The 25895-nt window shown below is 35.9% G+C and overlaps 1 protein-coding gene and 1 long non-coding RNA gene across 4 annotated transcripts; one reads left to right on the forward strand and one right to left on the reverse strand.

The window, feature by feature from the left end:
- The first annotated feature begins 7662 nt into the window (after positions 1 to 7662).
- On the forward strand, positions 7663 to 13019 carry LOC148587475 (uncharacterized). 3 transcript variants are annotated; one of them, XR_015911608.1, is made up of 5 exons: positions 7663 to 7799; positions 7935 to 8003; positions 8534 to 8611; positions 9364 to 9420; positions 12950 to 13019. It is a non-coding gene; the product is annotated as an uncharacterized LOC148587475 (long non-coding RNA). The 3 variants fall into 3 exon arrangements; XR_015911607.1 differs by lacking the exon at positions 12950 to 13019 and having other exon boundaries at positions 9364 to 9682; XR_015911609.1 differs by lacking the exons at positions 8534 to 8611; positions 12950 to 13019 and having other exon boundaries at positions 9364 to 9682.
- On the reverse strand, positions 12038 to 13985 carry LOC132169126 (germin-like protein subfamily 1 member 7). The gene is made up of 2 exons (XM_088514028.1): positions 13572 to 13985; positions 12038 to 13436 (listed from the first exon to the last, which is right to left on the reverse strand). Exons 1-2 carry the CDS (start codon positions 13696 to 13698, stop codon positions 12886 to 12888), a joined length of 678 nt encoding a protein of 225 aa, XP_088370154.1. The 5' UTR covers positions 13699 to 13985; the 3' UTR covers positions 12038 to 12885.
- Between the last annotated feature and the right edge of the window lie 11910 nt (positions 13986 to 25895).

The raw sequence follows: 25895 nt of genomic DNA on the forward strand, positions 1-25895 counted from the left end.
TGCCTAGAAATTGCACATATTGATACTTATCTATAGCTGTTCTAGGGCAATTTTTTTGTGTTGTCTGCTTTGCTTTTATTATCTTTACTTCTTTTATTTTATTTCATTTTTTTTAATTGTTAGATATTCAGTTACTCATGTATTGTGCTCAAATGAAGTTTTCACATATGAGTGGGGTCAATATTTCTGCAATTTACATCTATTGCTCCATATGTTTCTGATATTCTTTGTTTTTCTGAAGACTGTTAAAGGAGTAAAAGTCAGTTTTTCTCATGTCCAAAATTGTGCACTTGTTACCCCCATTAGGTTTAGATTTCTTTATGTGTTTGGAAATTTGGAGAAAACATTTTGTTTGGAAGATAGGCAGTATAGAATCTTGCCACTTGACCAACTCGTTAGTTGAACCCAGCTCCTAAAAATTCCACCATTTTTCCATTAATAATAAAAAAAAAAAAAAAAAAAAAAAAAGGGGCATAAAATAAGCTCAGATGATTCTATTTTGCTTCTGTCTGTCCCTAAAGAAAGAATCAGTGATCAAATCATTGCGGAAATAGATGATTACTAAAGGACATGATAAAAGAAAATGATCAATCTCAGGGGGAGTGTATCGGATGAGGGAATCTAGGTCCTAACATTATAAGGTTTTACTGTGGTTTGAATCAGACTGCTGGTCTTACTTTACAAAATGTCTACCTAGATTTACCTTCATTGATGAAATCTTAGTTAATGGGAGTATTCACACACTACACCATCACATGAGATCTCTGACAATTGCTTACTTAACCGAATTCATAGAATAAGGTTGTGTCTTGCATATGGAACATTTATGGTGTAAGTGTATATTTTTGACCACTCCAAATTGTTAAGATTTCATAAGAAACACACATGGGTTATTAGATATCTAAACAAGTTCTGTCTATTTTTTTATTATAAAAAAAAAAAAAAAAAAAAAAAAAAAAAAAAAAAATTTGGTTATTGGTTATTGTTTCTTGTTGCGGTCCGGACACTGTGATTACATGTCCGGACACGCACAATTAATTAATGTTTTATTTCTTATTTTTATTTTTTTGCTATTTTTTTTCTTCTCCTTTCTCATTGGTTATTGTTGCGGTCCGGACACTGTATTTACATGTCCGGACACGCACACTACATTGGGTATATCGACAGCTCTAAAAACCCCTGCATTCATTTTTTTCTTCCATACTTCACTCCCTCGGCCGCACCTCTTATTCCTCAGATAATTTTTTTTCTTTTTCTCTTTGTTTGCTTCACTTTCCTGTCTACACTTCCATCATCACAGGTATGCTTTCTTTTATTCTCTTTTTTAATTTCTGTTGTTCAAATCACAGTTTTCTCCTTCTATTTGGTTTCAAATCGTAATATGTGACTGGTTGTGTTCAAGTGTGAAATTTCCGAAATACTTATCTATTTGATTCCATATAGTTGTTCAGTCTTTCTATCTCATCTGATTGTTGCACAAAACATCATCTCTCATGTATTTAAGGATGGTTTCCTCATTTTGCCATGACTTGTTCACGGATGATTTGTCTTGCCCATAACATGTTTGATAAAATGTCTCAAAGACTCATTTTTGAACTTGTGTCCCATTTTGTTTGTATAACCATGCTTTATTTCAAGGTGGTTAGTTGTTAGATGTTGGTTGCAAAGTTTCTAGGAAAGGTATGGTCAATATACATGGAATTTTTTTTGTGATAATCAATAGCTCATTGCCCATTACATGGTTGATGTAATCCACATTTCAAATCTGTCTAGGTTGCATCTTTTTCGATTGTGGGATCACTTTGGATCACTTGTTTCATCTCAAAAATCATTTTCCATGATAATTTCCTCCATAATTTGAGATATTCGTTTATTTTCCTTGAAATGACTGCAGAAAATGGTGTATCCAATTTCAGAATCAACAATCAGGAGAAAGCGCACTCGTGAAGAAAAATCTGCCCTACAAGATAAGATTTTGACTCGCAAAATTGTGATCGAGCGTGGAGTAGAACAAAATGACCTTCGAGTTGAACCGTTTCGATTCATTCATGACATCTTCCAAGCAAATCAATGGACCTCCTTGTTCATTCCTGTTAGTGCCTACACTCGGTTGGTTCGGGAATTCTACTACAACATCGACGACATTGACTTAGTTGGTCCCCCGTCATTCAAGACCAAAGTATCCGGGAAAACTCTCAATATCACTACTGAGCTGATCAGTGAAGTTACGGGAATTCCATTGACAAATGAGAAGCCGCTCCCATTTCTGGATGATGATCCACAACCGACAAAAGCTGAAATCATGGCCGTTCTAAATCCAAGTCAGCAGCTTGTATGGGATGCAGACCTGAACAAAATTCCGATTGGCTATGTTCGGGCTCCAGAGAGATTGTTAACTCGGATTTTATTGCAGAATATTTGGCCAATGTCTCGCCATAGTCACTTAACTATCGAACGAGCAATGATGATTTATGGCATCATCAAACGTGTTGAATTTTGTCTCTGCACTCATATGGTTTTGACCATGATCGAGCTCCATGAAGATCACGCCATTGCATTACCGTATGGCGGACTCATTACAAAGATTTTGCACGCCACTTTGCCAAAGATTTCTGCAAATGAACATATGGAAGCTCCTGAAGGCTACTTTGGAAAAGGAACTGTGCTGAAGTCAAATGCACAACTTAGGCTTCAAGCTCAAGCTGCTCATGCTCCTCCGCCTCTTCAAGACCCTCCAGCTGCGTCTTCCTCAGGCTCATCCGATGCTTCAAGTCAATTCAACCAAATAATCTCCTTACTTCAAGCTCAAGGCCGAAGCATTGAAGATTTACACACCCGCATGACGACCTTGGAAAAAGATGTGAAATCTATCAAGGACCGGCTTTACCAAGAATAAGTTTGTTGCTTGCATTGCATTCTGAATGCTAGGCTTTATGTTTTTTTGGTTACATGAGATATTTTGATTAAACTCTAGAATTTACATTTTTTTAGCTTCCTTTGCCCTTCCGAGACAAAAAGGGGGAGTTGTTTTGATGTGTCAATTTTGTTCCCGAATGGCCAAAGGGGGAGTTTGTTAGTTTAGATTTGGCACATTCGGTTTGCATGTATGTTGGTAAAAATTATCACCTCAAAATGTTTCAGGAAGAAAATTCTAGAGGCATGTCCGGACCTACAGAAAACGGGTCCGGACACAAAAACCAGCAAGGACATTTTGAAGAGCAGGTCCGGACCTCCAGACTCTGTGTCCGGACCTGATTTCCAGAAGCAACATTTGATGAGGCAGGTCCGGACCTCCAGACGCTGGGTCCGGACCTGATTTCCAGAAGCAACATTTGATGAAGCAGGTCCGGACCTCCAGACGCTGGGTCCGGACCTGATATCCAGAACGTGAGATATGAAGGGGATGTCCGGACCTTCAGAAGTTGGGTCCGGACATCAGTTCCAGAGAACACATTCTTGTTGAGATGTCCGGACACACAAATTGGAGGTCCGGACATCACTAGGTTACGAATAAGTAAACCTAGCCATGTCCGGACCTCAGATTCACCATGTCCGGACACGGCAGTATTATATTGGGTATTTTTCTATTTAAGCTACGTGAGTGTGCTATTGTAACCTACGTATTTTATTAAGAAAAATCAGGGTACTTAGAGAGAGAGAATTTGTTCTAGATTATTTTTGAAGAGAAAATACGTGAAGCCAATCGGAGTTCCGGTGAAAGGAAATCCTTCAGAAGAATCGTGCCAGATGTTCTGGAAAGGGCTACTGAGGTAGAAGTCAAGTGGGTCACTTGTCGTGTACAAGGAAGAGTCAAAGGTTTTGTTATTCTTCTTGTATTCCTTATTCTTCTATTTAGTGGATTGATTTCCTGGGTTTGGCTGCCCCGGAGAGGTTTTACATTTAGAGAGTTCTCTAAATGGTTTCCTCTTCGTAACCAAATTTCTGTGTTCTTGATTGCAAATTTCCTTTCAGTATTTGGTTGATTTTTAACTGCTAAGTTAGATCTATTTTCTGAATAATTTTTGTAAAACTCCTAGACGTGTGAATAGGTATAATTGGAGTCGTTTTAGAATTTTCATAGTTGAAGGACGACATTGGGTAGGGTTGGCACGTTTGTGAAGTCCTCTCAGCATGGATGGGAAACAACTTTCAAGGGTTTTGTTATCTTGTACAAGTAAAGTTCTCCCATGATCAATTACCAAGTACAAAGCATAAAACTTTTTAATTTGACTTTTTACATTTAACTTTAAAAAATAAATAACTTTCACTGGAATTTATTTATAAGAGTTAGATTTAACATTGAGTAAAGAGTTTGTTAAATTGTGTATTTTATAAGTTTTGTTCAAATTTGAGCGAAAATCTAAGAAGTAGAAAGTTGATAAGTCACGATTAGGTTGGTACTTTTTCATGACTATTTTGATGGTACCGATTGAAAATATGATAATTATTATTTTCATTGTAAATAGATATTGCGTAAGATTAAAATTGAAGTTGAACTTTGTTTCTCGTTAGCAGTACTTTTGAAAGTTGTACGGGCAAGGCTGCATGCCATGTATTTTGAAAGAATAATGCTATAACCTTTCGTACTATTTCCATTAATTACGTTTTTTTTTTTTTTTTTTTTTTTTTTTTTTTATGAAAAATATTAGGGGTATCAAATCGTCTACTAAAAAATAGGTATCAAAATGATGTAGAACTAAATTATTCATCGGAGAAGATGAAAAAAATTAATTAAAAGAATGTTACAGGTACCAATGAATAAGCTTTACATCATTTTGATACTCACTACAAGCAATATGGTCTTTAGCGACCAAACAAATAGCGGCGACTCAAAAGTCGCCGCTATTGATGGGTCATTAGCGGCGACTTTTTTTAGTCGCCGCTAGTGACACATCAATAGTGGCGACTTTTGAGTCGCCGCTAATAGTGGACGCTTAAAAGAAAAAAAAAAAATTATTTAGCAGCAACAACAATAGCGGCGACCAAAAGTCGCCGCTACTAACCATCATTAGCGGCGACTCTAATGGGTTGCCGCTATTAAGAAACAATAGTGGCGACAGGGGTCGCCGCTAATAATACTCCAAACAGCGGCCACCCAAAAGTCGCCGCTGATGAGTGTCAAGAGTCGCCGCTAATGTGTAGTCAATAGCGGCGACTTTACGGTCGCCGCTATTGACATAAGAAACAATTTAAAAAAAATAATTAAAAATTCAATAGTGGCGACCATGAAGTCGCCGCTATTAATGGGTCATTAGCGGCGACCTTTTGAGTTGCCGCTAATGACCCCTCAATAGCGGCAACTCCTGGGTCGCCGCTATTGACACGGGAAAAAGTAATTAAAAATTAAGCAGCGGCGACCCTAAAGTTGCCGCTGATGAGTGTCAACAGCGGCCACTCTCAAGAGTCGCCGCTAATGAGTAGTCAATAGCGACGACTTTGCAGTTGCCGCTATTGACATAACAAAAAATAAAAAAAAAAAATTAAAAAACTCAATAGCGGCGACTCCATAATGGGTCATTAGCGGCGACCTTTTGAGTCGCCGCTAATGACCCCTCAATAGCGGCACCTCTTGGGTCGCCGCTCTTAACATGTGAAAAAATAATTAAAAATTAAGCAGCGGCGACCCTGAAGTCCCCGCTGATGAGTGTCAAGAGTCGCCGCTATTGACATAAGAAAAAATTTTAAAAAATAATTAAAAAACTCAATAGCGGTGACTAAAGAAAGTCGCAGCTAATGACCCATTAATAGTGGCGACTTTTTAGTCGCCGCTATTTACCCCTGGAAAATATATATATATATATTGGGGCGATGCTATTGACCCTACATATATAATAGAAAAAATTATTTACCAAAAATTCACCTCCGATAATTTGTCATTATTTCTTTTATATTAATTATTGGTGAATTTTTTTCTATTTTCTATTCTTATTTTATATAAAAAATCAATATTTATTTTTTTCTTTTAAAGAAAACAAATTCTCCTATTAATTATTATTGAAGTTTTCTATTTCTTATTCTTATTTTAACGTTTGATCGAACAATCGACCGATCTTGGTGAATTAATTCGATTGATTGTGATAGGATCAAATGTTGATCAAACATCCGATCGATCCAGGTGAATTAGTTCGATTGATCGTAATATGATCAAATGATCGATCAAACATCGATCCTAATGAATTAGTTCGATTGATAGTGATATGATCAAATGTTTGATCGAGCATCCAATCGATCTTGGTGAATTAGTTCGATTGGTCGTGATAAGAACAAATTATTGATCGAACATCCGATTGATTCTAATGAATTAGTTCGATTGATCGTGATAGGATCAAATGTTCGGTCAAACATCCGATCGATCTAAATGAATTAGTTCGATTGATCGTAATATGTTTAAATGATCGATCAAACATCCGATCGATCCTAATGAATTAGTTCGATTGATCGTGATAGGATCAAATGTTCGATCAAACATCTGATCTATCCTAATGAATTAGTTCGATTGATCTTGATAGAATCAAATGTTCGATCAATCTTACTGAATTAGTTCGATTGATCTTGATAGAATCAAATGTTCGATCAATCTTACTGAATTAATTCGATTGATCTTGATATGATCAAATTATCGATCAAACATCCGATTGATCCTACTGAATTAATTCGATTGATCGTGATAGGATCAAATGATTGATCAAACATCCGATCGCTGCTAATGAATTAGTTAGATTGATCGTGATAGGATCAAATGATTGATCAGACATTCGATCGCTCCCAATGAATTAGTTAGATTGATCGTGATAGGATAAAATGAGCGCTCAAACATCCGATCGATCTAGGTAAATTAGTTCGATTGATCGTGATAGGATCAAACGATCGATCAAACATCTGATCGATCCTAAGGAATTAGTTCGATTGATCGTGATAGGATCAAATGATTGGTCAAACATCTGATCGATCCTTGTGAATTAGTTCGATTGATTGTGATAAGATCAAATGATCGATTAAACATCTGATCGATCCTTGTGAATTAATTCGATTGATCGTGATAAGATCAAATGATCGATTAAACATCCGATTGATCATAATGAATTAATTCGATTGATCGTGATAGGATTAAATGTTCGATCAAACATCTGATCGATCCTAGTGAATTAGTTTGATTGATTGTGATATGATCAATTGATAGATCAAACTGGATACAATTGATGGTTCAATCGAATATTCAATTGAACTGTAAGCTTTTTATATTATCTTAGTACCTTAGTTATATTGATCTTGTATTATCTTTGGATTTTATATTATTTTATAATTAATTATAAGATAAATATCTACTTAATGATCTTTATAATAAAAAATTATTAAACAGAAATTTTTAGTTAATCTTATAATAATAAAAACATATGACAAGAGAAAAATTAAAAAAAAAAAAAAAAAAAAACAGAAATAAATAAATAAAAATTTAAAAATTGTAAGTATAATTTTTTTTTTAAAAAAATTACCCCAAATAGTGGCGACATATGGGGTGGCCGCTATTTGAGATCAATAGCGGCGACTATAAGTCGCCGCTATTGATTGGGCAAAATAAAATTAGCGCCATCTCTAAAATTGGCGCTAATTTCTGAAATTTTGAGTCCATTTTTTATGTTTTCTGTAAATTTCAAACCATTTTGTTTGACCCAAATCCCTAACCCGTAACCCCAAAGTCCCACCCCCCTCATCACTCTCTCACTCTCACTCTCTCTCTCTCTCTCTCACTCCGACGCCGCGCACGTTTCTCTCTCCTGCAGTATTGCACAAGGTATCTGGTGAGCAACTGCAATTTAAACTGACCGGCAAGATTTTGGCCGACATAAATCAAGCTTCCCTGAATGAGTTTGTCATTGTGTTGGATTATTTTTTTTCCAGAAATTGAAACTTGTTTCTCTGTTGATAATTTGCAGGTTTGACTGTCGTTTTCACAGTGCGGGGCAGCTCTCCACATGCCTCCCCCTTATTCAATTGTTATTCAGGTAAGATGATGAACATTCTGCTTGCTAATAATTTATTTAAACTGATTATTAAGAATAAAGACAAAATTTTGCTTCTTATATGGGGTTTGTTATTGAACTTAATTAATGTTGGTTAATGTAAACACAGGAGTCAGAAAAGGGTTGGGACTTTTTTGAAAATTTTCAATAAAAATGGCATAATAGTATTTCCATGTCGTTTTTGCTATTTATTTGAGGAAAAAATTGATAGCAGTCTTAGATTTAAAACGTGCATAAACCCAATTTACAAAATCCAAAAAAGCACAAGAGGGGTTTTGGAATATTTTCCATTAATTTTTATTGATTTATTTTGGTTTATCTTCTATATCTGCTTGAAAGCTTCGCTTCCTCTTAAACTAAACTAAGCTTTGAATTTGTTTTGTTTTAACACTCCCGGAATTGTGTATGCTTCATTAAATCTAAAGCATTTTGCATTGAAGAACTATTTATGAATTTCTGTTTTGCAGCTTATGTATGTCATTTTCTGGTCGCTTGTTTTTCTTAAGCTGCAGGTAATATGAGCTTATACATTGGCATAAGAACCCTGAAGATCTAAAGAACAGGCATTTCTAATATCCTTACAAATAGATGTAGGTTATTTCTTTCTAATATCCTTTCTGCTGGGGATCGATCAGAAAGTTAGAAATGTGCCAATTACCACTATAGTACTAGAAGTTCTAATTTAGATGCTCTACTTGTCCAAACAGCCAAATGATACTATACAGGTTATTTTATTGCTAATTTCTACCATTCATTTAAACCATCATACCATATGGCATCTTCAGTTTTCTTCCACCTTCATGGCGGTCACTGTATGCAATTCCATGCTTGGAGCTTTCTGAATGCATGAAGAGAAACTCTATGTTAACTCAATTTGGGGAGTGTTTTTTGTTTGACAAAGTTTTCTAATGTGAAAACTATATTTGTGTTTTGGTTGTTTGTTAATGTTTTTGTTTGGAGAAGGGAAAACAAAAATTTTAACAAATAGAGCCATGATTTTAGAGCACAACAACCTAAATCTTTTGTTTGCGTTATTGGGGTGGCCATACTATTTCCATAGTCGTGAAGGTGGTTCGACTATTCTCAAAATATGAGGGTGGCCGAACCACCTCAAAGGCCGTTTGGTGGTTCGAACACCCATTCTGCATTTTTATACCATGTAGGGCAATGTATAACTCTGCATTTTTAATATGGACAGGATTACCATCTTTTTATTTATTTCTTTATTAGTTTTCCCTAATCTCTGTCTTTTTGTGAATATGTGGTTCTTTATATATCTCTTTCCTTTTCCTTTTTTTTTTTTTTAAAAAAAAAAAAAAAAATTCTGTGTATATAATTGCAGATACCATCTTTGGATCTCGTGCATCTTCTGGCAGGAACCTTCTTTAAGCTAGAAAAGGTTTGACTTACTATGCATTGCTGGGTTTGACTTACTATGCATTGCTGTGAGTGTGAGATCTGATAGCTCAAAGTTTCAAACATTGGTTTTATGCCCATTCTTTCAAGTTTTCAATTAGGTCTAGTTGGATGATAAAGATGCATCAAATTGTGTGGCGTGCTAGCTGATTTATTTCTAGAGGCTTATGGATTTGCATTTTCAGGCATTGCCCTTTGTAACCATTACTACTAATTTTTGCCTTTCAGATTCCCTTCCTATTATTATTACCCTTTTTTTTTTTTTTTTTTGTGGGTTTTGAGGATTTTCTTTTCTGTTTTTAGAAAAAAAGCATTACGGAAATGGTATTGAGAAATTAATTGAATTAAAGCCTAGCGACTAAGGTTTTGACTTTGTGCATGATTATACTGAGTTTAATTAGTCATATCTCTGATCCATTCGGGCCATATGGCCATGGGTTGTCTATATACCCATATGATGATAGAATAGCCAACTGGTTTCTGATGTGCATATATCTAATTCCTCTATAGCCAACCAAAAATTCTGCAAAGAGCCCTTGCTTTGTTACTTGATGAGAGGTGCCGTATTTGATGGAGAACATTGCTATGGAAGTTCATTTGTTTGCAATCTTTTGAATGTTTTTGTTTTCTCTTCTCAAAAGAATAGTTATTTCAAACCTATTGTCACTCACTTGTTGGTGGAAGTACTGTGAAATGTAGCGAGCAGGAGGCTTGCATGGAGTTATAAGGATGAGTAGAATGTGAATTGGAGTGTTTGGTTTTTGATTATATTTGTTTGTTGGTTTGCGTTTGTGACCTCATTAATCATATAAGTTTGTGTTTGTGTTTGATTGTGGTAATTAAGGCCGACAATCTTTTTTTTGTCTTATTTTATTTGTTTCAGGAAAAAAGAATTGCTTTTAGTCTTAGTTAATTCTTTTTTTTATTTTTTTTTATTTTTTTTTTAATTTTTGTTTTAGTTTGTTCATGTGATTGTTTGTTTCAGATCAGTGAGCTAGACCCAGCTTATAGTTAGATCTAACAACTAGTTTGACACCCCAAGAAGCGATTGTGTGTTGTTTGTTTGCTAGCTTTGTGATGAAAACTGGTATGAGGTGTCTGTCTTTTATGAGCTTTTTACTTGTGTTTTTTTACATGTATATTAGATTCCCTTTTGTCTTTCTTTCTCGGCCAAAGATTTCTCTCAACTTCTGTAAAGGTTGTAGAGATGTTCCACCGTTATGTGAGTTGCTCTTATTTTTATAAGAATTTGCAAGCATGTAAATAGCAAATACTAGAAGCATTTGAATAAAAGATAGTGTTATTCCTTTGCTTGATGAGATGAAGTCCTTTATTTTTTTTTGGACATAGTTTGTGCTCATAGTTTTTTTTTTTGGGTGGTTTAGTTTGATTGACTTGGCATGAGTTTACTTTTGATTATAACTTTATTGTCCGGACGTCCCCAACATGTCATTATTTTGTGTTATTGTTTCCTTCTTTCCCTTTTTGTTTCATGATAAGAAGTGAATCCTTGAATCCACTTGTCCTTCCATATGCAATGCTTGCACCAACTTGTTTTAATGGTTTAGCTATTATTCCTTTGCTTGATGAGATGAAGTCTTTTATTTTTTTTTGGACATAGTTTGTTCATAGGTGAGGACTAACCCTTCAATATATGTAAGGTTTGTTGCTTTTAGGGTCCACAATTCAAAGGCAAGCCTTGGATTGGGTGGTTTAGTTTGATTGACTTGGCATGAGTTTACTTTTGATTATAACCTTATTGTCCGGACGTCCCCAACATGTCATTATTTTGTGTTATTGTTTCTCTCTTTCACTTTTTGTTTCATGATAAGAAGTGAATCCTTGAATCCACTTGTCCTTCCATATGCAATGCTTGCACCAACTTGTTTTAATGGTTTAGCTATTATTTCTTTGCTTGATGAGATGAAGTCCTTTATTTTTTTTTGGACATAGTTTGTGCTCATAGGTGAGGACTCAAACCCTTCAATATATGTAAGGTTTGTTGCTCTTGGGGTCCACAATTCAAAGGCAAGCCTTGGATTGGGTGGTTTAATTTGATTGACTTGGCATGAGTTTACTTTTGATTATAACCTTATTGTTCGGACGTCCCCAACATGTCATTATTTTGTGTTATTGTTTCCCTCACTTTTTGTTTCATGATAAGAAGTGAATCCTTGAATCCACTTGTCCTTTCATACATATGCAATGCTTGCACCAATTAACTTTAGTTATCTCTAGCGATTTGACTATAAATAGGCTTGATGTAATTCTCATAACTGCTATATAACAACATCTATTATAAGCAGGCTTTTTTTTTTTTTTTTTTTTTGTTTTAAAAAAAAATTATCATTAGGTCGCCGCTAATGATTTTTTTTCCTTACGATTATCAATAGCGGCGACCAAGATGTCGCCGCTACTGATGTCAATATCAATAGCGGCGACGTTATGGTCGCCGCTACTATCCATCAATAGCGACGACCGAGAAGGTCGCTGCTACTGACAGTCAATAGTGGCGACCTTATAGTCGCCGCTACTGACTGTCAATAGTGGCGACTTTATGGTCGCCGCTACTGTCCATCAATAGCGGCGACTTTTTTGTCACCTCTATTTAAAAACATCAGTAGCGGCGACATTCTTGTCGCCGCTATTGACCATCATCAGCGGCGACAAACGGCCCATTTTAACTTTTTTTTGCGGCAACAAGAAAAAGTCATTAGCGACGACTAAAAGTCGCCGCTATTGACCCCTCAATAGCGGCGACCCAAAATGTCGCCGCTATAGATCATCAGTGGCGGATTAATACCAGCAACTGAATAGCGGCCAAGGGTCGCCGCTATTGATCAATAGCGGCGACTTTGGGTCGCCGCTAATGAGCAAATTTCTTGTAGTGACTCTTAACATTTCTTTTATTTTTTATTATTTATTTATGGGAATTGTGCCATGCATTAAGAAAACCACGTCAGATTCTATAAAAATTTGTGGTGTTACACACACCCAACTTCCTTTAAATTAAACCAAATTAGAAAGCGATACTTGGGCCCACCGGTGCGATCAAATATCTCGACATTAATAAGGATTAATAATCTAATTCGATTCAATTGGATGAATGAGTAACTTAATTTGTATATATCAAACGAGCAAAATTCTTAACATAATTACACGTCAGCCAATATGCTAAATGAACCCTAACCAAGAATAAAGCTGAACCAAACTGCAAACATCTACAGAACCAACTAAAGCTCCACACAACCAAAAACATCAGTGTCTGCATGCAACAACATGATACATGCAGAAAAACAGAACAAAACATGCTACCAAAAAGAAATGAAAGTGCATGTACATAAGAAATCATTTCATTTAATTATAATTACTAACACTATGTTACAACAAGCAAAACAAGGCAAACTTTTTATATGAACCATTCATCGTTACTATTACAAATGTTTCTCTAAATGTTGTTGGAAGAAAACTGTTTTTGAAGATAGTTAACCACATTCTTGTCCAATTGGAAGGCTTTGGTCAGAACGTCAGCATTGATGAGAGGATTAGATCCAAATATTGTGTCTGCTATGGTAATACGACCTGGATTCTGGCTACCAAGACCGGAAAAGGCAAGAGCTTCAGTACTTCCTAGATTGAACTGGAAGTGAATGAGACCAATTGGGAACACGAACACGTCTCCCGTATTTAAAACCTTTGTGAAGAAGCGGTTATTTGGGTTGGATGTAACAAAGCCAACATACAAGGTACCCTTTAAGACTACAAAAATCTCAGTGGCATGAGGATGAATATGGGGAGGATTCAAGCCATTTGGTGCGAAGTCAATGCGAGCCAAGGATACCCCTAATGTATTAAGGCCTTGTATTTTGTCCACAGTCAAAAGAGTGACATTCGACCCTTGTTGATTTGCAGTACTTCTAGGAGTGTTTAGCCCTTGAAAGAAGAAATCATCGGCGGTGACAAGCTTTGGGTCCTTGCAGAACTTTCCATTCACAAATACTGCACAAAGAAAAGTTTGTTAATATCACAAGACCTTACATAATAATGGTTTATATATAATTACATTGATTTGTAGATCCCTAGGATATTGCGAAAAAACAATCAAGAAGAAGAAGAAGAAGAATGTGTATATACCAGCATCAGTGGAAGAGTTAGCTGCAACACAAAAGTCTTGCAGAGGAGCCGGGTCATAGGCAGAGGCAATGGAGCATGCCATAGCCATGAGTGCCAAAGCTAAAAGGTAATTAGGAAACCGTTTCATCCTTATTCTGGTTTATAATCTCTTTCTTCTGTATTCTGTGAATTCTTGGTTTTGTGAGGAGTGAGAGATGAAGCATGGGAACATGTGTATTTATAGCCAGGAGTGAATGAACCGGTCTACGTTTTTCAATAGATGGAGCCTCTAAGACTTGGTAAGCCATCGATTTTTTATTAGCGGGTGAACCGGCCGCTACTTAAATTAATGGAAGAGTGCAGTTCTATTAATGTTGCTTTCTTCAATCCACAAACACCTTTTATAAGAAAAAATATGGTTTAAACTAAAATATAATTAAGAACCACAAATCCTTGTCGTTTTGATAAATTACAGGAAAGTCTTCCAATAACACCATGATAAATTCCTCCAAACGACCAGGTTTGGGACAGAAATATAAATTAAAATCTTCTGTCATGATGCTCCATACGCGGAATGTTTTTTAGACTTTTGGTTTAATTAATTTTTATTTGATGAATATTGATGAGTCATACACCCTGTTATATGTCATTAAAAAATTTAAGATATTTCAGCCTTTTTTGTTGTTTGTCTTGTGATTGTGTTCTGTTTTATATATATATATATGTTACTGTTGCTGCCTGCCGGTGTTAATTAATCTGTTCTACGCGCAAACACTCGGTCAATTAATTCATAATGTTTCGATTAAGAATTATTTTGTTTATAAAATTTAGAAGTTCTTATATAGTTTAATGATTTATATTTAAAAATACAATTGACCCATTAATTAAGGAACATACTTTATTAACAATTGATGTGTTCAGCATCTTCCTGAGAATCATCCTAAAATTGTATTATAATTTATTGTTCCCCGTGTGAGTATATCTACGGCTAATCTGCGTTTATCTCTCTCTTTTTGACCTTAAGACCTAATGTGACCATACAAATTTATTTGTAGATTAAAGAACAGCCAACTACAATAGTTACTTTTTTTGGGGTAATTACCTTTTCTCCCCATCAACTACAATGCATTGTCACTTTGCCCCATGAACTCACAACCCTACTGCCCTACCTTAGCTATCAAACTACCATTTTGTGCCCAAAACCTCATTTTCGTCAGTCAAAGGCATTAACTCGGACGGTCAACCCGTCACGTGCACCCCACATGCCATCTTGAAATTTTTTATCCCACCTTTTCCCCACATAAATTACAACGTATTGTCATTTCAAGATGGCATGTGAGGCGCACGTGATGGGTTGACCGTCTGAATTAATGCCTTTGATTGATGGAATGGAGGTTTTGGGCACAAAATTGTAGTTTAATAGGGTAGGGCAGTAGGGTTGTCAATTCATGGGGACAAAGTGATAATGCGTTATAGTTGATAGGAGGAAAATGTAATTACTCCTAATTTTTTCATAAGAAAAAATGGCACAATGTTCAGAAGTTAATGTTTGTGATACATCATCATCAAATTATGATTATAATATATTTCTCATTAATACTTTAACTTCTGCGGCCAAAACATGAATTCCTCAATATTCAATCTTTTTGGCGCAGGCCTAGCTTTACTCGATTAGTTGGCAATAGTTTCTAGCTCCAACCTGTAAAATTAGGGTAGTAAGAATCTTATATATACAAAAATGTTTGTTTTTAAATTTATGGGATAAGTAATAATTTAAGATAGTATCAGAACCAAAGATCCTGAGTTTGAACATTGACTCGTATCATTTATTTTTCATTTCAATTAAATATTTCACATGCTAGGCCTCACTTATTAAAAATGAGTTTGAGCCCACAGGTGAGGAAGAGTGTTAAAGTAATGATTAAGTGATTAAATTTAGCTGTTCCTATCAATTTAAGTTTTTGGAATAAGTGGTGATTTAACAAGTTTTTAGGATAAGTGGTGATTTAACAATCTACATAAAAGAGATTGACAAATCTACCATTAATTGAAAATCTGAGACAACATGTAAGTCTCACAGATTCAAACGTATATTTATGAGTAAGAGATGGATGTACGTAACAGTAATGTAAAAAGACCAAACGAGTACGTATATCAATTAGGAAGCCTACATCAAACCAAAAAATTCCTTAACAGCTTCCGATCAAATTAGAATACAGGAAAGAGAGCTCCTGGTTTCATTCTCGATATTTTATATTTTGCCCCTATTACCAAAAGCTGATGTCAGATATTTTTCCTTTTATCTTTTGTTTCCTGCTTGTTCTCTAATTTCATATTTTGATGTAGAAAGAAAAACACTATATTCCTTTATTTCTGACCACCTATATAAGAAAAACAAGTCACATATTTCTGACCGAAAAAATCATATAATAAAATTTTCTTTTCTTTTAGACACTACAAACTCACTTATAAAATATATTAGAGTTTCTAATTCATAACATAATGTTATTACATAAATTAAACCTTATTGTTTATACATAACTATCAAAACATACCGCATGAGGCATATATTACTGCAAGCATCTGACTCATTAGCAGCGACAAAACTTTTGTCGCCACTAATGTGGTCGATGCAAATGGTCCAACACTAATGATCAATAGCGGTGACTTGAGTGGGTCGCCGCTAATGATCACTCAATAGCAGTGACAAAATTGTCGCTGCTAAAGATCACTCAATAGCGACGGTAAAATGTCACTACTAATGATATAATTGGTCGATGCAAAAGGGATCAAATAAACAACACGCTGCTACTATTGGTTACCATTAGCGGTGACATCTATAGTCGCCGCTAATGGTCCGAGATTATTAAAAAAAATAATATATATATATATTTTAAATAAAATTTGCACCCATATTATGCCAAAGGTACTATACATTACTAATATTATGCTAATATTATTAGCATAATATTATTACCAGTATTATTACCTTGTGGATAAAATATTTTTTCTTTAACATCTAATATTTGTAGTTGCCGGTAATGACCATTATTAGCGGTGACTTTACTGTCGCCACTAATAATATGGAGGCTAATGACCTAAATGCTTGGAGAGTATATTCTCACATCTATGAAAAAAAAAAAAAAAAAAACTTTGCTCAAGTCAGCCCTTACAAAGGTAGTGGCCTCATGCTAGTCCCAAGGACAAAAGTCCAAATACACTTATTGGTTTTCATTTTCTTAAGTGACATTTTTTAAAAAGGAGCCCTCGCTTAAAAATACCTTTAATCAATGTTGATAATAACAGCTATCATTTTACAGAATTTTTGGAACAGAGTTTGCTACCAAGCACTTAGCCAATTTGAAATTTTATCACTTTTGCATGTTCCCTCAAAAGTTCAAAAACTCTCAATTTAATGTTTTAAACTTCGAATTTTTACCATGTTACCTCTCTGTTAGGGTTTTCGTTTAAATCAAGGCAGAGGGATGTAAAATTTACAAAATACCATTAATTTTCCTTTCTAAAAAATTAAAAATGGCTTGGTGGGTCACGTGATCCACCTAGTGACACTACAAGAAATCAATTCATCAGGAGCGACTTATTAGGGGCGACTGTGAAGTCGACGCTAATGCTTACCTATTAGCGTCGACTTTTGAAAGTCGCCCCAAATAGGTGCGTATTAGCATCCACCTTGAAGTGGATCTTAATAGTCGACCCAAAAGATAAATATTAGCATCCACTTTACAGTGGACACTAATGAGTCGACGCTAATATACTAGCGGGAATTATACCAGAGGCAAAAAAGCTATTAGGGGTGACAAAAATAACTATTACTGTCGACACATGTTGACGCTGATAGTTTAGTATCAGTGTTGTGCAAAAATCTACCAAAATTAATAGGTAAATAATTGTACATTTTACCTGCAAGTGCACAAGGTCAACATGATAGTATAGGGTGCAAGTATAGGATCATTCTCACGAGGATTGCTGAAGTTATGTTGAAAAATAGATTCCTTAAGCAAAAGCAAAATAAAAATTGATTGTTGATGTGATGATAACAAAGGGTAGGGCTTTGATATCCACCACTAATTATATTAAACTAGTATTTCAATATGCCAATGCTTTGATCAAGTTATGCATATTTAATGTTTGTCAACCTAAGGGCATGGGTGTATACTCCTTATGCTATTGATTTCCCTAAGCAACAAGTTTGGCATGGGTGTATACTCTAACTCTTTTCTTTCCTAAAGGATTTAGCATGGTATATACTAAGTTGTTCTTTAGAAAAGCATATGTTCTATGGAAATCGACAAACACACAGGGCCTAGGGCATGGGTGTGTACTCCCGGTTCCCCATGTTGATTAACCCAAGAATCGCGATGTGGATTCGTTTGTTATTTAAGTTAAACCCAGGACTTGGTCATCCAAATTGATCTAACTAACAAGTCCATACCACATGCACATGTTGACCAAGCATACACATATGAGGAATTCGTGCAAGCAGGTATTAATCAAGTTAAATAGCACAACATGATCATCACAAGGCGCCAATATTGAAATATTAATTTAACATAACTATGGCTTCAATCTAGCTCTACAAAGTAAATTAGCCACATATAGAGTTGATGTTAAACATCTTCATAAAATAAATGAAAAGAAAGAAAAGAATAAACCCGAGACTTGACTTGAGAGCTCCTATTCTTCTCCCTTCTCCAAGCCTGCTTATTCTAAAGGCTTAGGAGTCTATTTATAGGCTTTAGAAGTCCTTGGAAAAGTAGTAAACCCTAGGGTTTTCGTAGGGTTTTAATCCTATTACAATTTGGAGTTTGAAAAACCCTAATATGGAAATAGAGACATTATAGCTGCCACTTGGAATGCCTCCTGCGCACGGGTGCGCTCGATCGCAGCCCGTGTGTGCTCGATCGCAGGTCTGGGATCGATCCTTCGTTTGGCCTGCGCTCGATCGCTCCTGGCCTGGTTCGTGCAGTATCTTCTCTGGTATTGCCCTCGATCACAGGTATACCCTGCGATTGATCTTTGTACCAGGGAGCTCCAATTTTTTCATCTTCTCTTTTTGAGTCTAAATCACCCAGTTTTACTTCACTTTCTTCCAAAAGCCTGTAAAAACATCAAAAACACAAAAATGAATTAAAATGACCTAATTAAATACAACCAAAGGATTAAAACATGTAAGATAAGGGCTGAAAATATGAATATTTTAGCACTTATCACACTCCCAAACTTACATATTGCTAGTCCCTTAGCAATACAAAACTAAAAACTAGATGAAAACTGAAAACAAAAAGATAAACTCATCTTTCGTGGGATGTACGATTGCATTTAGCGTATGCAACAAGCCTTTTAAACCCCTAGAAATTTCCTAGTGGACGTGTAAAGTCTCGTGAGGGTTTTCCAGAAATGTTACCCACAAACATCATGCAAGAGTTTATGCTATCCGAAAATTAAGGTATCACTCAAAACCATGATTCTCATTCATTAGCAAGCTTAAAAAGATAAACTCCATCTTCACAATGAATTGAAATTTTAAAATTTAATTACTTACAAAAGACATGCTAAAACATCACAAGTTTGAAAATAGGGTAAAGCAAACTAGCACATAAATATGAAGCTTCCAATTGTTTCTAATGTGCAATGTCTTAATATCTCAAAGTTCACTGAAATCCCTATTAGAATGAACAACAATGGCTTTTTTTTTCTTTTTTTTTTTTTCGTCAGGTTGTGCAATGCTTGATCCCCTTAAGCTTTCTAATTGTCCCATGTAACGAATGTTAAGTCAATGACTCCCAAACCAGATGGTTTTAGGGCATTAGGTGTAGAGACACCCCAAGGACTTACTAACTCGAGTCAAAAAGGCTACGAAACCAAACTAACCATGACATTAACCAAATCAAAATTCTTCACCTTTTGACGTGAACATTCAATGCTTTGAGGCAAGAAGTCCAGTTACTCAGTGAAAAGTTTATCAATGATCATATTTTTGTTTTTGTTTTTTTTTTTTTTTTCTCACATATATATGTATATGCCAAGGTATCCATCTAATAAATCATTCAGTTTCACTTAAGACATAGAAACACAGACATTAAACTTTCATGTCATACCCCACAAATTATGTGCTAATGTGCTTGTGTAAGATTAGATCAAACATGTGAATTCTCAACTGTCCTAAGCAAGTAACCAAACTAAAAAAAAACTCAATTATTAGATCATGTGTTCAAAATTTTAAGCTCACCAATGAAATCAAATCACAATTTTTTAAGATCAACTGAAATTTTAAGACAAACATGAACATGCATATATTTTTTTTCTTTTTTCTTTTTTTTTTCACAAATAAAATAAAACTAGGACAAAAGTGTGTGTAAAGCGTTTCTCATACCCCCAAACTTAAATGACACATTGTCCCTGCAAAATAATAAAACACACAAACAAGTAAAAAGGAACAAAACTGAAAAGAATTAATTTTTTTTTGCAGAAAAATAATTATGGGATCCTGCCAAGTGCGCTCGATCGCACACATGGTGCGTTCGATCGCATTAACAGAATGCAAAAATGTAAGAAAAGACTTAAAACACAAAAACACCAAAATAAAACACAACAAACAGAAACAAAATAAAAATAAAAATAAAATAAAAGGATATGATATGGGGTGCCTCCCATGAGCGCTAAGTTTTACGTCTTCAGCCAGACTGTAGTCCCCTCTTAATGTTGCCCAGAAGTAGATGCTCTAGATGGTGGTGGTAATCGAGCTAGGATGGACCGCATCAAGTTTTCCAGTGCAGCTAAACGTTTGTCCATGGCAACCTTACTTCCCTAGCTTCCCTTCTTTGATCAGCTAGCTCTCTCTGAAGACAGTCCATTTGCTCACAAAGGGATCGGTATTGGATGGCTCGAATATCAATTGAGGCCTCTTCTTCAGCTTCTGCTATCGGCTTAGTTGCCAATTCATCTTCAGCCATTGGCTCGACCTCCTCTGCCTCTTCCTCTTCTTCTGGAAGTGCTTGGGGCATATGAGAGCAACTCTTATTCCATTGGCGAATGCCAAATATGGGAGTGGTCGTGACTGGTTCGTTTGCTGCAGTGCCCTTGACGCCCTTATTTCGAAGAATATATGTGATCAAGTATGGGAATGGCAACCCCCACGAGTGAGTGGACTCTGCTCCCCCAACATGCACTCCATTCCAAAATTTATGGATTTGATTCCAAATAATTTCAGGAATGGAATACCAGACATCCTTGTGAAAGGCGTAAAGGTTTGTAGAAATTGATCTCGCCTTTGAGTTTTATGTCCTAAGGGGAAGGCATTGCAATGAAGCACCGAGTCCACGAACCATAACCTTCGCGGCAACTTGGACCAGCTGCCAGCATTGAGGTGGGCATCTACATAGTCCCCTTGGCACATATCTTCGATGATCTCCGCCACATAATATCGGGCCGGTTGCTCGGCAAGATTTGCAGTTTCGGGAGGATGCTCATCATTGCACTGCAAGGCAGTGGCTATGTCGGCCCTCGTCACATGAACAATTTGGCCTTGAACTTTGGAGGAGAGAGCAGCCGGATTGTCATAGTCATGAGAAAGCTTGGCATAGAATTCCACGACCAACTTCCGGTAGACTGTAGAAGTGACCGGTTTAAAGAGCTTCTTGAGGCCCCTTCGCCTAAACTCAGCAACCGCCCATTGAGTCGCCTCATTATGTTGAAAATCTTCTCTTATGGTGAAGGTGGTTTCAACCAGTAGCTCCCGCTCTTCAAAAGCTATTGTGGGAGAAATATCATGAGCTCCTGACCCTCTGGAAGATGAAGCACGTGTTCTAGGCATGGACTTGGTTGGGGACTTTTGTCGAACACGTAGTGTGCACTCCGATTGACTACAATGACAACTTCGGCCAAGGATGCTCCAAACTCCCTGTAAACACACAAAAATCCAACACAGAGGCAATGTGGGTGGATAAACACCCACAATTGCAGAAAAATTGAAAAAAATTTTGAGATTGGATGAGTGTTCGGTGATGTTTGAGGGTTGGGGTGAGGTTGGAATGTGATGTGGTTTTCAGTGAAAGATAGTGGTATGGTGGCCGGAAAAGGGTCTTAGATGGTGGTCATGTAGTGGATTTGGTGAAAGCTAGTTGAATGGTGGTCGTGTCGTGTATGAATGGACTCTGCAGGCAAGGAATTGTACCACAGTTTAGCATTATCTTTCAAGGAAAAAGGAAAGAGAACTAACCTGAGTCTCTCTTGAGTTAGGCCTTGAACATTCTGCAACTTGCTTAAGTCAAAGAATTCCTTAATATGCAAGTTGGGATCCTCAGTAGCTGTGCCTCTGAAGTGAGTCAATGCATTGAGGATTTGGGGAGAGATATAATAACTGCCATCCACCTCTGGTTGACATGCTATGCATGAGGGATGATGGAGGTTTGTTGGCACGTATGCTTGCTTCATTGGTCTCCTCACTCGTGGTGGATTTGCTTCTAGGGGTCTTGGCCCGATTGGATTTTCTTGCAAGTCTTCCATTTCAACTTCTTCTTCTCCTTCTTTGTCTCTAGGTCGTTGTTGAGTTGTCCGCTCAATTTCAGGATCGAGGGGAAAAACGGTTGAGGCTTGAGATCGACGACCTTGCATGAACTTGGCAGCTTCAACACTGCCTGGTCCAGATGCTCTCTGGAACTGCGCTCAATCGTAGGTTGGTGCGTTCGATCGCATTTGGCTAACGATTGATCGCAATCACAGAATGCCAATCCGCAACCTGCAACAGAAAACAGAAAAGTGAATGGAAAGAAGAAATTCTTTTTGATTTTTAAAAATTGAAAATAACAAAACCAAAGGAAGATAAATTTAAATAAAATTCGCCTCAATCCCCGGCAACGGCGCCAAAAACTTGTTGTGCAAAAATCTACCTAAATTAATAGGCAAATAATTGTACGTTTTACCTGCAAGTGCACAAAGTCCACATGGTAGTATAGGGTGCAAGTACAGGGTCATTCCCATGAGGATTGCTGAATTTATGTTTAAAAATAGATTCCTTAAGCAAAAGCAAAAGAAAAATTGATTGTTGATGTGATAATAACAAAGGGTAGGGCTTTGATATCCACCACTAATTATATTAAACTAGTATTTCAATATGCCAATGCTTTGATCAAGTTATGCATATTTAATGGTTGCCAACCTAAGGGCATAGGTGTATACTCCTTATGCTATTGATTTCCCTAAGCAACGAGTTTGGCATGGGTGTATACTCTAACTCTTTTCTTTCCTAAAGGATTTACCATGGTATATACTAAGTTGTTCTTTAGAAAAACATATGTTCTATGAAAATCGACAAACACACAGGGACTAGGGCATGGGTGTATACTCTTGGTTCCCCATGTTGATTAACCCAAGAATCGCGGTGTGGATTCTTTTGTTACTTAAGTTAAACCCAGAACTCGGTCATCCAAATTGATCTAACTAACAAGTCCATACCACATGAACATGTTGATCAGGCATACACATATGAGGAATTCATGCAAGCAGGTATTAATCAAGTTAAATAGCACAACATGATCGTCACAAGGCGCCAATATTTAAATACTAATTTAACATAACTAGGGCTTCAATCTAACCCTACTAAGTAAATTAGCTACACATAGAGTTGATGTTAAACATCTTCATAAAATAAACGAAAAGAAAGGAAAGAATAAACCCGAGACTTGACTTGAGAGCTCCTATTCTTCTCCCTTCTCCAAGCCTGCTAATTCTAAAGGCTTAGGAGTCTATTTATAGGCTTTAGAAGTCCTTGGAAAAGTAGTAAACCCTAGGGTTTTTGTAGGGTTTCAATCTTATTACAATTTTGAGTTTGAAAAACCCTAATATGGAAATAGAGACATTATAGCTGCCACTTGGAATGCCTCCTGCGCACGGGTGCGCTTGATCGCAGCCCGTGAGCGCTCGATCGCAGGTCTGCGATCGATCCTTCTTTTGGCCTGCACTCGATTGCTCCTGGCCTGGTTCGTGCAGCATCTTCTCTGGTATTGCGCTCGATCGCAGGTACCCTGCGATTGATCGAAGTACCAGGGAGCTCCAATTTTTCCATCTTGTCTTTTTGAGCCTAAATCACCCAGCTTTACTTCACTTTCTTCCAAAGCCTGTAAAAACATCAAAAACACAAAAAGGAATTAAAATGGCCTAATTAACTACAACCAAAGGATTAAAACATGTAAGATAAGGGCTGAAAATATGAATATTTTAGCACTTATCAATCAGCATCCACAAAAGGTGGACGCTAATAGTCCCATATAACAATTAAAAAAAAATTAACAGTCCTCAATAGCGTCCACTTCGAAAGTGGACGCTGATAATTGAGCATTAGCGTCCACTATAGTGGACGCTAAAGAGCTTGTACGAAAATAAAAAAATAAATAAAAAACAAATTAAATTAAAAGCTTAATAGCATCCACTCAAAGTGGACGCTGATGATGTATTATTAGCGTCCACTTTCTAAGTGGACGCTGATAATTGAGCATTAGCGCCCACCAGAGTGGACGCTAAAGTGCATGTACAAAAATAAAAAAAAATTAAAAAAAAATTAAATTAAAAGCTCAATAGTGTCCACTCAAAGTGGACGCTGATGATGTATTATTAGCGTCCACTACAAAAGTGGACAACGATAAGTGAGTATTAGCGTCCACCAGAGTAGACACTGAAGTACATGTACAAAAATAAAAAAATAAAAAACAAATTAAATTAAAAGCTCAATAGCGTCCACTTTGAGTGGACACTGATGATGTATTATTAGCGTCCACTACGAAGGTGGACGCTGATAATTGAGTATTAGCGTCCACTCTAAAGTGCATGTACAAAAATAAAAAATAAAAATAAAATTAAATTGAAAAGCTCAATAGCGTCCACTTTGAGTGGACGCTGATGATGTATTATTAGCGTCTAGTACGAAAGTGGACGCTGCTAATTGAGTATTAGTGTCCACCAGAGTGGACGCTAAAGTGCATGTACAAAAAAAAAAAAAAAAAAACAAATTAAATTAAAAGCTCAATAATGTCCACTCAAATTATTTGCATCCACTACGAAAGTGGACGCTAATAATTGAGCATTAGCGTCCACCAGTGTGGATGCTAAAGTGCATGTATAAAAATAAAAAAATAAAAAACAAATGAAATAAAATTAAAAGCTCAATAGCGTCTACTCAACGTGGACGCTGATGATGTATTATTAGCATCCACTTAGAAAGTGGACGTTGATAATTGATCATTAGCATCCAGTAGAGTGGACGCTAAAGAGCTTGTACAAAAAAATGAATAAATAAAAAACAAATTAAACTAAAAGCTCAATAGCGTCCACTCTGGGTGGACGCTAATAATATATTTCTAGCGTCCACTTTGACAGTCGACGCTGATGATTGATCATTAGCGTCCAATTTAGTGGACGCTAATGGTGTTGTAGAAAAAAAAAAAAAAACAAACAAACAAACAAAACTAGAAGATTATAGGTTCATTTGAACATCTAAAAATGATAAAATGTCCTTTATACCCTCAAAACTTTTATAAAATTATAAATTTTCTCTTAATTTGAAATTAAAATTAATTTTAAAAAATGAAAAATTAAACTCTAAGCATTCAATTCAACTCTAATAAAAAATGAAAAATTAGTTCGATCGAACATTCAATTTAACTCTAAGCATTTTATATTATATTAGTGTATTAGTTAGTTGATCGTGATACAATTAATAGAACTTGACATGATTGAAAGTTCAATCGAACATCTGATAAGATCAATTCCGATCGATACTAGTACATTAGTCCGATCGATCGTAATGCGATCAAATGATCTATTAAACTCTTTGGATTTTGTATTATCTTTATATATTAGTTAGATCAATAGTGACAAGTTCAAGAAAGTTTCACCCATCGAACATCGAATTTGATGCAATATCCCCCCCCCCCCCCCCATCTGGGTTTGGCGTTAAAATGTTAAATTACTACATATCTTAAAAATTTAAGCTAATAATTAATTATAAGATAAATATCACATTAACGATCTTTTATACTAAAAATTTATTAACTTTAAATTTGTAGTTAATATTTTAATAATAACAACATATTTAATATTTCACTCATCGAACATATAATTTGATGCAATATCTCTTTCCATTAGGATTTGGCGTTAAAATGTTATTTCCCAAAAATTTACCTCCGATAATATGTCATTATTTATTTTATATAAATTATCAAATATTTGATCAATCGTGATAGGATCAAATGATCAATCAAACTTCAAACAAATTAAAGGTTCGATCAAACATCCGATCGATCCTAGTGAATTAGTTCGATTGATCGTGAT

This window comes from Corylus avellana, chromosome 2 (assembly GCF_965113065.1).
Source record: "Corylus avellana chromosome 2, dhCorAvel1.hap1.2, whole genome shotgun sequence".
Taxonomy (NCBI): Eukaryota; Viridiplantae; Streptophyta; class Magnoliopsida; order Fagales; family Betulaceae; genus Corylus; species Corylus avellana.

Excerpts from the sequence above, each read along its gene's own strand:
- LOC132169126 (XM_088514028.1), bottom strand. The coding sequence starts at position 13,698 with ATGAAACGGTTTCCTAATTACCTTTTAGCTTTGGCACTCATGGCTATG. Across the intron at positions 13,437-13,571 it reads TAACTCTTCCACTGATGCTG|TATTTGTGAATGGAAAGTTC; the intron begins GTATATACACAT and ends TTCTTTGTGCAG.